The sequence below is a fragment of the Uranotaenia lowii genome, chromosome 3, assembly GCF_029784155.1.
Source record: "Uranotaenia lowii strain MFRU-FL chromosome 3, ASM2978415v1, whole genome shotgun sequence".
Lineage (NCBI taxonomy): Eukaryota > Metazoa > Arthropoda > Insecta > Diptera > Culicidae > Uranotaenia > Uranotaenia lowii.
Genome location: NC_073693.1, coordinates 239,484,020 through 239,497,133, shown reverse-complemented (window position 1 = coordinate 239,497,133; position 13,114 = coordinate 239,484,020). Strand labels below are relative to the sequence as shown.

General features: G+C 34.1%; 1 protein-coding gene across 1 annotated transcript; it reads right to left on the bottom strand.

The window, feature by feature from the left end:
- Positions 1 to 3,050: 3,050 nt before the first annotated feature.
- Positions 3,051 to 4,050, bottom strand: LOC129757624 (uncharacterized). Its single transcript, XM_055754896.1, has 2 exons — positions 3,864 to 4,050; positions 3,051 to 3,748 (listed from the first exon to the last, which is right to left on the bottom strand). The coding sequence occupies exons 1-2, from the start codon at positions 3,946 to 3,948 to the stop codon at positions 3,378 to 3,380; spliced, it is 456 nt and encodes a 151-aa protein (XP_055610871.1). The 5' UTR covers positions 3,949 to 4,050; the 3' UTR covers positions 3,051 to 3,377.
- Positions 4,051 to 13,114: the final 9,064 nt, after the last annotated feature.

Here is a 13,114-nt window from a genome sequence, read left to right as displayed (position 1 = left end):
ACCCCCAGCCAAAGTTGTTCATAGAGAGTACACAAAGTTTTTCTTAACGCGGATTGATTTTGCTCAGTTTTTCTTACACGTGATATTAAACGGTTGTCGCGAATTAACTCGTTATTTTAGAGAGAAAATGTTTCAAGTCGTACATGTAAACGGCGATATCGGATAAAAAACCTTGTATAAAAAAAAGTTTGTTTGGTAATGTGTTCAAAAATTTGAAAACTCAATTGTTGAATGCGCAAAAATGAGTCAGGTTCTCAATTAAATTGAGTCAGTGGCATAGCATTTCTCCAAAAATTGGCGAAAGTATGTCAGAGTACATTTTGCAAATGTATTCCAAATTTGAACAAAAGCATATTAGAGTGCATTTGAACCCCCCGGAACGAGGGGTACAAGTGAAAAAATCAATTATCGAGAAATGTTGACCTTTTCTGGTGTAAAGGTTTGTTAAAAGATTGCCCGTTGGCGTTTATATGAAATATTTTAAGAGCTAGGTATCTTGGAATATATTATTTTTGCCGGTACCTCTTCTTTAAACTGAGAGCTTTTCCTACAAAATGTTCCACATCGAGTGGTCCTTCAGACTTTGGCTTGTGAGTTTGTCAGGCGAGTATTCTTGACCCAAAGGTTCCAAAAGCGAAAAATACAGCTTTTTTTCTAACAGATGGCAATGGTTGATATTGCGAAATTCATCTAGCTTCCAACCGGCTGAAGCTGTGAATCCATCTGAACCTAAGTGTTCCGTTGTGTACGGCTTCAGTACGTGTGATTATTTAGAAGCATTGGTCTTGAATTTGAAGCTACGCTCAAAAAACCCCACAAAGGCCCTTCCTAGAACACAGGTTTGGTCTTTTCCATTAAAAAAATCTGAAAAAAAAATTTGAGATCTTTTTTTGCTAAACATTTTTTTTTTTGCTGACTCACCTTGAGCAATTGTTGGTAGTGAAGTTGCTCAGTTATCAAAATTTAGGCGTTCGTTGATGAGAGTATCGTCTAATAAATGTTCCACTTACTGAAAAAAATGTATGTTAGACTGCCCCAAATGACCCGACATTTGAAAAAGTTATGCGCTGCTGGCTTAAATTGACCCTAGGCTTAGTACAAGGTCTCATGCCAAATTTGGGCCAGATCGGATCACGGGAAGGGGTCGCTCAACGAGCCTAAAGTTTGTATGGGATTTTGAAACATTTTGTTCGGGAAAAACATGAAAATCCAGCTTTTCATGAATAACTTTGGTCCCTTTCGGCCGATTTCTTTTGAAAACGGTTTTTCTTAAAGCCTGAACTATAACAAATATATCATGCGAAGACTGCATTCCGATTTGAATTAAGATAAAAAAGTTATTAAACTTCAAAAATGGGGTAACTTTTTTCAGGGTGATATTCATCACTGTTAATGCTGCATCAAAATGTTCGAAGCACTGTCTCTCATTAATGGTGATGAATATCACCCTGAAAAAAGTTACCTCATTTTTGAAGTCTAATAACTTTTTTATCTTACCCCGAACCGAAATGCAGTCTTCTGATGAAATATTTGTTATAGTTCAGGCTTTAAGAAAACCCGTTTTCAAAAGAAATCGGCCGAAGGGGACCAAAGTTATTTATGAAAAACTGGATTTTCATGTATCTCCCGAACAAAATGTCTCAAAATCCCATACAAACTTCAGGCTCGTTGAGCGACCCCTTCCCGTGATCCGATCTGGCCCAAATTTGGCATGAGACCTTGTACTAGGCCTAGTATCAATTTAAGCCTGCAGCGCATAACATTTCACAAGCTTGAAATTTCCCATACAAATTTGGGGCAGTCTAATGTATGTGTATCATTCTGTACTGGTTTTTTTTATTTATCTATATTATTTCTAGAGTTTGTTTTGATTAGGTCGTATGAACCATTATAAACAAAATTTAGTCATTGACTGCAAACGATTTATAAATATGTATTCTATGTAAGATAAAAAAAATCGGTAGCAAATTTTGAATAGGGCGAATGCGCCAAATGTAAACAAACTGAGTTATCAACTGGGTGAAAAAGTACGTTCGAAGACCTACATTTCAATGGTATAAAGTTATTTAAAGAATATTTGGTTTTCGAGAAATAAAGGATACAAAATAATATTTTTGCTGGGAGCTTATGAAACTGTCAAACTTTGAACGTGTTTTTTTTTCGAAATAGCAATGTTGGCGCATTCGCCGTACTCAAAATTTGATACCGAATTGGTTTCATTCAGTCAAAAAATAACTTTATCATTAAGATTTGAATTTAAGACGTATAATGACTTTCTGATTATTCAGTATGATTTGGGTTTAACGTCATTTTGCGTTGCCCTGCATTGCCGTACATGCAAAAGGTCCCAAAATAACAGTGCGGTGAGTTTGTTTATTGGTCCTTTTGCATTTTCGCGGAAAGTGCTGTACCTAAGGTTGATAAATTTTAAGTAGCAACCGCATTAGTAGCAAATCATTCGTTAGAGTTGTTCTTAGCTATATCAGTGCAAACAATGTTTCAAATTTATTCCTGGTAAGTTAAATAAACATGACTTTTTGGCTGAGCAAATTTTACCTTATATTCTTTTCACTACAGAGGCAGCCAAAATAAGTTCGAGCTTTTGATGTGTTTCCGAACTGCCTGGGTTTATCGGAGGCACCAGATTGTAACCAGCAATGTACAATCAACGAATGCTTTCGTAAGGACAGTCTCTCTTAGCCCGATTCCGCAGGCATCTGAGCGGACACTCCTACATGTCACTGCTGCTTCTTGCTATCACTAGTATTAAATTCAGTATCTGAACAGGAAATTTCGAAGTAAGTTACAATTAGAATCAAGTTTCAGGATAAAATAACAAATGGCAAAACGACGTTTGCGTCAAACGTGTTATGCAAAACGTCGTAAGTGCATGTTTGCTCAAATAATTAAACTGATGCTCATATCGAACACAGTAGCGTATTTCTCATTTGTTTTTGTATCGTATACCAAATTTGCAGATCTTTCTGAGCCATTCTTTAAATACTAGAATAAAAAATGTGTTGCGAAACATCAACACCGATTTCCTCGAAACATGTATTTGTATTTATTATAATTTTATTACTATTTATCAAAAATTTATTTGATGTTTCAAAGCAAAGTTTGTTCTCGTTTAAATGGTCTTATACATTGATCACAGTTTGTGTTAAAAGAACTTCTCGAAAATATTCGTTCGCCATATTTATTAGGCTGAAGACTGATATGCATTCTGGAACCGTTTTCTTCATGCTAAACAATGCCTGCGCTTTGAAAGTAATTCATAAAATAACACCAATTTCCGTCTCAATTATGCTGATCTGAGGAAGGGCTCTTCATAAAATTTGAGAAACTACCCCGAGGCACGCAAGGAGCAATCCTTTTCACCAATATTTGGCCTGACCGGTGGCATCGAAGAAGTCTTCTGCACAAAGTTCTGCAGTGCAACTTATCTTTCCCCCGGCCTTGCACCGGCAAATGTTGCATCGAATATAGAAGACTCGACCTTCGGGACAAAGGGCCCGGCCTTGCTGTTGTTGCCTTTCGGATTTTACTCCGGAAGATTCAGCAGTTCCATTTACCGCTTTATCAAAGATGGATTCGAGAAAGTCCGGATCATAGGAGCAAAACCGTTGCTCAGATTCGCCAATGGCCAGGCAGTTGACAAAGTCGCTTCCAGAGCCGATGGTACGTTTAGACCGGAAGGACGCTCCAGCTGTGACGTTGTCGCCGTCATGCCAAGAAGAGGTGCCGCCTGGTGGATAAATATTGCATAAGCGAATATTAAAATCAATTTGCATATTGCCCCTAGGATATGGAGTGTGCTATTCAATCTCTCTATAGAGGATGTGGATTACCTGCATACCTACCTAGTGCATGTGCCGATGCCGACGGGTTTATAGACGAGTATACAACAGTCCATAGAATGAACAACAATGTCACGGACAAATTCATACTAAGCTCAGAGATGCAGTTCAATGCTGGTCCTGCAATCACTGGATTAAATATGCAGTGGCTTTACAGTGCACAGCGCACTTTATTTATATATGTACTCTTATCAACTAGCTTCTAACCAATAAATGCGGTGCAGTTGATGCAAAAATGTGGGACAAATGTTGAATAATTCAAATGGACTTATTTGTTAAAGCTCTCATTATTTTGAGTGCAGCTATGTAAATTATTTTATTTGCAATTGGTAAACATCCGATGAAAATCCTGGCAGATGAAATTGTACCATAAGAAGCGTTTTCCGACGAACTTGAGCTTCCAAGGTCTCATATAAAACTTTCTAATAGAATTCCTTTTTAGATTTCATACTTATTTTTAACTATATGGTTATTCACTTTTAAGTACTCAAAAGTTTTCGTATTAATTGTAACTTTAGAAAATTGGTCCTAAACCTATAAGGTGAGCTGAATTCGCTTTCATCGATGGTTAAAATATTTAAATTTGTTTAAGAGTCTGGTAGATCAAACTTAGTTGATTTCGACATAAAATAAGCTTTTTTAGGAGAGTCTTTCATTTCTAAAAAAAATCTTATCCTCTACTGAAATCAAACAAGCCCAATCTTCCAAACAATTTTTCAAATTCAAAGATTTTAACCTTTGATGAAAATAAATCAAATTTTCAAAAAAAAAGTAAGCGCCAAGAATCATCAGATTTTTGGATCAAATTTTCTTGATGCAAACTTGAACCAAATCCATGATAAAAGTGTGAAATTTGGCTCTAAAAAACTGCAATATATTGCGGACCAAATACGAGAAATTTCATTTTTTTACTTGCCGCTAGTATGCTAACATTATTCAAATGTTATAAATCTAATGACGAAACCTCATTCTACAAATTGTAACACAATACAGTATTTTGTTCATTGGTTTCGGAAACATAAAATGACAAATTTTGGTGTCCTTAATGTGATAATAATGTTGAACAATACACTGAAAAAATGTTGATTTTTTTTGCAGATTTTTTAAGCGAAGTTTTTTTTTTGATTTTTTTAACAGTGAATATTTTTCATAAAGAATCAATTCCATAATGAAAATCCTGTAGATGATTTTTTTTTTCAAATTTGGGTTTTGAGCATAAAACAAAAAACTCAAATTCTACGTTTTATTTGTGATTATCAGCTAAATTGTGTTTACAAACTAATTTTGTGTAATAAATTGAAATCTGGAAATTGAATTAACAAGCAATCTTAACACATTCAAATTTGAATATAAAACAAAATTTCTCTTTTTTTCACATTCGGAAAACTATTATCAAAATATTGCAAATGCATATGATCTCGAAAAACATCATTCAAATATGATATGAAATGTAAAACCCAAATTTTCACCAGGATTTCAAAGCAGCTATTCATTTCTAATTTCATATGATTATTCGAACTGAAAATCAACAATCCTGAACTAGATACAGAATAAAAAATTCGAAAACTTTACGATAAATGCAACTTTTGCTTATGGGAATTATGGAATCAGAACCTCCGAAATGTGTTTGATTTAATTCGAAATTCAATGTTCAGACCTGAATTTCGATGAAAAAAGGGAGACAATTTTGAAAAAGTGTAGCAGAATTTTGGACTTGGGTTGGGGTTTTGAGGCTTTAGTATTAAGTATTAGCTTTTAGTCTAGATTGGTACTGTTGATTAACCTTACTCTATTATCATAATTTCGTTCGTTCTAAATTTGAAATTTTGAGTGTAGAGTAGAAACTCTCGCTTGCTGTTTTGAATCCTCATGGGGGGGTTTAACCTCCAAACATCCCCCCGTTCTTACAGCCATGTGTGAAATTATAGATTTTTCTGGGATTTCGGAAACCTTGAATACCCTGAGGTCTTTTTTTGCAAATTACACGTTAACTACTTTTCAATGGGATATTCTGATATTGGCCTCTAAACGAGGTGGCATTGAACCTCTAGATTATGAGTATTCGGTGGAAAGGTTTAACGAGTAGAAAACGAATACCGAAATTTTATGTTCCGATTTTGTCTTTGTGCATCTTCGTACCTGAGAATTATCACATTTTCAAAGGTTTTGGATAGTATTAGAGAAACATGAGATATCAAAGAAAGGAAGATATGATCTTCCGTATAAAGAATGATACGGTCAAAATTTGGTCATGGGAAAACGGTGAAATCGTTTATTTAAAAAATCTAATTAAATTTCTTTTTCAAGTTGAATTAGTATAAAATTCAGGAAGAATATTCAGTTAGGCTTCCGCTTTTCCAAATCCAAATTGCCGGGCCTTACGCTTAACCCCTGCCATCACATTTTGTACAGCCACCTTGGCCACCTTCTTCGCCGCAGAAAGCCAGTTTGCCTTGAACTGCTGCTCGTCCTTAGCAGTTTTTTTGGTCTTCTTTAGGTTCCGCTTGACAATAGCCCAGTATTTCTCAATTGGGTGGAGCTCTGGCGTGTTGGGAGAGTTTTTGTCCTTGGGAACCACCTGCACGTTGTTGGCGGCGTACCACTCCATGGCCTTTTTACCGTAATGGCAAGATGCCAAATCCGGCCAAAACAGTACGGAACAACCGTGTTTCTTCAGGAAAGGCAGCAGACGTTTATTTAAACACTCTTTCACGTAAATTTCTTTGTTGACAGTCCCGGAGGCTATGAAAATGCTGCTTTTCAAGCCATAGGTACAGATGGCATTCCAAACCAGATATTTCTTCGCGAACTTTGACAGTTTCATGTGCTTGAAAATATCTGCTACCTTTCCCCATCGCCATGCCATCGGTACAGATGGCATTCCAAACCAGATATTTCTTCGCGAAATTTGACAGTTTCATGTGCTTGAAAATATCTGCTACCTTTCCCCTTCCTTTTGCCGTATAAAACTCCTGTCCCGGAAGCTGCTTGTATTCGGCTTTGACGTAGGTTTCGTCGTCCATTACCACGCAGTCAAACTTCGTCAGTATCGTCGTGTACAGCCTCCTGGATAACGCTTTGGCCGTCGTATTTTGTTTATCATCGCGATTTGGAGTCACTACCTTCTTGTAAGTCGATAGTCCGGCTCGTTTTTTGGCTCGATGCACGGGTGTAGACGATACACCCAGCTTATTTGCGGCATCTTGGAGAGAGAGGTTAAGGTTTCGCTTGAAATTACCGGCAACTCTCTTTGTCCTCTCAGCGGTTGATTTGGCAACTTTTAGCGATTTTGCCAGCTTTGCGTGCGAGTAGCTCGGATTTTCACGATGCGCGAGCAAAATTTTGATACGCTGTTCTCTTTCCTTGGACGGCATTTTGACAACTGAAGAGTGAATTCCAAAATCAAAATAGGAGCAACATTCTACACACACACACACACACCTTCAAAATGAGGGGTGTTCAAGTTTTTCAACTGCAAAATTGAAAGAAATACGTCAAGTTGATATTGACCAAATTTTGACCGTATCACCCTTTAATAGTTGATAATAAGGACGATAAAAATAAATAAAAATAAAACTGAATACAACAAGGTAAAAATGTGAAACATTATAAAAATGAAAAAAAACATACCAAACCAGATAAACAGAAAAAAAAATATTATTTTCTCTATCGAGAAGATTAAAAAAAATATAATTTTCAGAGCTATGCTCTGCTTTATTTGAGTTCTCACTTAAAACTTAATAACATTTGCGTCTTATGCTAACTTGTTAGTTCTGGTTAGTACGGCACGGCTCACACAGGGGTAAAACATGAAAAAGGCGGTCAAAACTGTTTTTTGCCGAAACTATGCGTTTTAGACCTGTAGTGTCTTCGAGACGAATGACCAACATCACAAGGGCTAAAAAATTAGTTTTTTGAAAAATTGATTAATCCACCTAGTAGTGAGCTTAGCTTAGCTTAGCTTCTTTGACTACTCATATCCACCTTAAATCATTGAACTCGAAATACTATTTAATTGTTTCAGGGGATGGTAAGGCTATTTAATTACGTACTTCAAAAGAAAAGATGATTTTTGTTATTTTTTTTTTTTAAATTCATGCGCATTTCGAATTCCATGATCGCTGGCGTGGCTAAGCAGAATAAGTTCCACGTCGCCAATGGTTGCTACTCCGTGATTAATCGAGGCCATCAGTTTTGCACAAAGTCCAAAAGAATGGTGCTTGGGATCAGCAGTTCATTCTCAATGTACAAAACTCATGCTCTCCGTTTTTTTCAATGATTAATAACGGCGCCGGCCACGTCCTAGTAGTCAATGGGGAAAAAGGAAGGAATGTTAGTTTGATACTCTTTAGGTTCAACTAGCAACTTCATGCTCCTGCATACTCCAAAAATAATTTTGAAGTAGTCAGAACCAGAAATAAGTAAGTATCACCAACTATGGAAACCGTCTGTACGTCTGCGAATCTATATTCAAGTATCAAAGGAAGGGGTTGTGTTAGTTGGAAAAAGGTAAAGATCAGGATCCATTTTGGTCAATGGTGCGATCGTATTTTCCTACACCTTCTATGCTCCTAGACATTTCATAAGGAAACTCCTACTTCTACGAGGCATTCGATAAACGTTAAATAAATATATATTGAGTTAAGTATTGAATGAAAACTATTACTATCCACATTTCATCCCTATCAAACTAGCTTTTTTCCCTAACAGTGATCCCTGTTTAATCAAAGAATTCTCAAAAGGCTTTTATGGTTGAAAAAAAAACAATATTTTGAATTGAATGTACTTTTTATAATATGCCGACAAAAACTTCTCAAACTTCTTTTCGTGATTAATACCATTTTGAAAATTCTTCAATTCTTTCTTCTCCTTGCCTCTTTTTGAGCTTCATTGCATGTACAAAGTAATGTTCAAATTTTTGCTACTTTTGAAAAGATCTGATATTTTTTCGATTTACCAATTCGAGTAACTACTAATAAATCAGAACATTTTATTATTTTTAAATGCTGAATATTTTGATAAAAACAAAACACGACCTTTTAAAATTAACTTGAAATAACATGGAAACAGTATTTTTAAGAGATTGAAATTTATTTGTAGAACGAAGGAATAAATCTGATGAACATATACGAATTTTGACAATAATGAATGATTCATCGCAGCAGAATCATTATAGAATGATGAGAAAAATGGAGAACAAACAGCAGATCTTGAGATGAAAATAAAACAGCAATTGATAGTTAAAAATAGCTATTATATCGACATATGAAAAGAAAAGAAAGTAACACATATGACATGGTCCTATTTATATGAAAAAGCAGATTATAATATCAACAAGTTTCAGCAATCTTGTCTGTCACAAAAAAAGTTTATTCTTAAGGTTTCCAATATGAGTGACAAGAGCAACTTATATTCAGATGATTGGTTTTTGAAGTGATTATTGAAAAAATAATTTTTCAATTAGGAATAAGAACAATTAACTCAAGTCTTTTTTGCCATTCCATTAATATTGCTTAGTCTTTGTGAACATCAAACATGGAGCATCGTGTTTCATGTAAAATATAAGCCACGTTTGTTTTCATAGAAAAAGTAGTACGAAAATTTATAATATGTAGTTAAAAGTATGATATTAAAAAAAAAAAAAAAAGTTGACTTGAAAAAGGTAATCAATTCAACACGAAAGATACAATCAAAATAGCAAATTATTCCGAAAAATAAAATTTATCCAGCAATGTGCTGGATGCAGGAACGAAGAGGCTGAAAATTTTGTAGACAGAATAAACTTTTTTTTTCCACATCAATCGCCTAAATTTTCAGGACACGTTATTAAAATTTTTATTATTTTATATTTTAGATCTGTAAACTATTTTGATAACTTCACGCAAAAATCGTTCCTTTCGAAGGAATCCTACTCCTAAAATTTATTCTAAATATTTAACATCGGTAATGAATTTGGAAAAGGCCGCAAAATGTAAAAATATCGAGTTATTAGCCAAGTGAAATAGTTTGTTCGAAGAGCTACATTTTGATTTGAAAAAGTAATCTGAAGGATATTTGGTATATGAGATGTAAAAAAAAATTGGTTTTTGCTGGGAGCTTATGGAGCTGTCAAATTTTGAACGCGTTTTTCTCGAAACAATGATCTGATGCATTCACCGTATTCTAAATTCGATATTGAATTGTCCCCTCAATCTAAGATGATTCAATCAAATCCAGGCTATATCAAAAACTGACATTTTTCGATTTGAATTATACAACTTTTGAATTTACAACCTTTCTAGATTTTAAGTAGATTTATAGTTATTGAGTTTGATAAACTGTTAAAATACTTTTTAAAACCTACACCTGACCGAAAGATTCAATATTGTTATAGTCCAATGAATACGGATACGTATAATGAGTATTGTTTCGAAACTCTCCATTACATCGGATATCAAAAGTAAAAATTGATTAAAATTACGTAGTGGTAGATCTGCTTCTTGATAAATTGAAAACTAAGTGCAATTATTTCGGTGTCTGCCCGCCCGTTTTCAAATAAAAGAATGTTAACAGATTGATTGCATTTATTTGGGATGGCTCCAACCGCCCCCCCCCCCCCACACACACACACACACACACACACACACACACACACACACACACACACACACACACACACACACACACACACACACACACACACACACAACAAACGAACCGACCCTACTCTATGGTTATTTAGTATTATTAAAAGATATTTTCGCTATTGTTAGTAAACTGAGATAAGTTTAAAAAGTTGTAAGTTCCAGAGATCCTTTTGAAGCTAAAATTTTAAAATAATAGTGGCATTGATATTATCAAAACAGAAAACCATCTTTACGAAATAAGCATGTTTACCAATACTAATTTGAGAGATAGGTACGTTTCTAAATTACAGTACAAATAATCGTTTTAATTAAATTTTCATGAAGAAAATAAAGATATGAAAAAAGATTCTTGAGCCAACAGGTACGACATTCTAAAATCACTTTATACTATTAAAAATCAGATCACTATTTATAATGCACTTAGTTCTCTCATCTCGCACAGAACTCACTGTCAACTAAATTGAATAATGGATTAACGATTTAATTCGATACAAATTTCACGAAAAAAAAGGGTTTCAATCGATCACGTTTTATGATTTGGCTCTGTGTTCTGGAGCGCTGTGAGTGTTAACCGACGAACCTGTTTACTTACTTCCATAGTTACTGAAGTTCAGGCATGGTATATTCATTCATAATAAGAACTTCCTAAGCTGAATTTCTCCTGACGGGAAACCTGGTTTCACAATCTATATCTATGCACACTCACTTGTTTCCAGCACCTGGATAATTTCCGCTTACAAACCTTGCAGAGTACGGAGAGAACAGAGCTCCACCAAATCATCAGATGGAATTACGTTATCACCTAATCAATAAAAGTACGGAAAACATTCATGTGTTCAAGAAAAATTTACCCTGATGGTTTGTTTTGATTTCAATGGGAGAGCAGATTTCTCAAAACCTAGAGACAGTATTGCACAAAGATCGAACTGTGACTTACGTTCTACCACTTATATCGAATTATATTTTAAAATTTAATATGGATGTAAGTAAAAAAAATACATAGTTATTCAAAATTATTTCAAAAATACTCAAATATTCGATTGACTATCGAAACCGATATATTGCAATTAAAATAAAATATAATGATCTTTGAACATACACGATCTCTATATGCGCAATTTTTCGAGCTAATTATCCCATGCAGCAAAATAAAACGAAAATCTGCTCGAATGGAGAAAAATGACAGCATCAGCATCACGCTCAATCTGCTCGAACGACGGCACCAAATGGTTTCCCCGATTTTCAGTTTGCCGGCGGTTAACTAAAATTGCAAAAACTCACCGAATCGTCCTGTTTCTTGAAAACTAAAACCGAATAAATATAGAAATACTTCTCCTTAGCAAATATAACACTCTTTCTAGTTTAATCTCTACGTATTTCGTAAAATAAATTAAAAAGTATGAGCACTAATAAACAATTTAACTTCACACGGCAGTGCTGCCATCCTTCTCCTTGATTAATCCACCTAGTAGTGAGTTAGAAAAACTAACTTTTTTACTATCCATTTTAGAACTACATTGTCTGAGAAAAGTTTTTAGCTTGTACCAATTCTAGCAACATTGCTAAAGAAGTTATAGCTGTAACATTAATCGTTTCAAAGTTATGACAATTTTAAAAAAATTAAGATCAATTATCAGTTTTTTCAACATAACTTTTTTTGCGCGTGATTAATCATAAAAAATATGTTCTAGAGAGTTTTGAAGGCAGAAAAGTTGTACACTTTTGCTGAATATACTGTATAAAAAGTTTATAGTTTAAATGAGATATCTTAAAAATACTTAACAAAAATAGTCCTTTTTAACTGGTCATATCTCCTGAGTTCGGACGAGTTTGGTTACATATTTTACTGTTTTGCATTCAGAAAAGTATCGCCTTTCAAACAATATACAACTCAAAGTGGCCAATTTTGATCTTCATAGCGTAAATGTCAAAAGAAGTGAGATAAAAATGAAGTTTTTTTTTCGGATAAAAAATTCTGGACGCAACTTTGAACAAGCAAAATTACCATGAAACATTGAAGTTGATACCTTGTAAAATTTCTTTTCTACTTTCTTATTTCTTTGCTTGAGTTTTGACAGTAAAATACACGGAAATGCTTGGCTGAAAAAGCTGAATTGATTTTTTAAAAACGGGCCTTAATCTGTCCCGATCCACATCATTTTACAGCATTCTATACAGTTTTTAGCAATAAACTATTTATGAATTTTAAATCTATCGTAACAAGTTGTATATAATTTCAATAACAGCACGCAGAAAAATTTATTTTAGGAATAATAAAATTTTGGAAGAAAATAATAAAAATTTTGGTTGGGAAAAAGCACAAATATAAATTCGATTAATTTTATAAGAAAGTGTAAATGAAATTAAACCAAAAGTTTATATCAAAATAATATAGGCCCTTTTTAAAAATGAACCGCATTTCTTGTCAAAACAACAATATTTTTATGAAAAAAAATTTAAAAAAACTGGTTTAATTTTAAAGAATTTTGATTGGTTCAAAATAACAAAACGTTTTTGAATTGCAGCTATTTATTTTTTTTAATCAAAATAAAAAGAAAAACAATGGATTTTAATACTTTTGTTTGGACTTTTCATGGATTTTTTCCATTCATGAATAAAACACATGAA

Coding starts and splice junctions, on each gene's coding strand:
- LOC129757624 (XM_055754896.1), bottom strand. CDS start 3,948: ATGAATTTGTCCGTGACATTGTTGTTCATTCTATGGACTGTTGTATAC. Junction 3,749..3,863: donor GGCATCGGCACATGCACTAG/GTAGGTATGCAG, acceptor TTTATCCACCAG/GCGGCACCTCTTCTTGGCAT.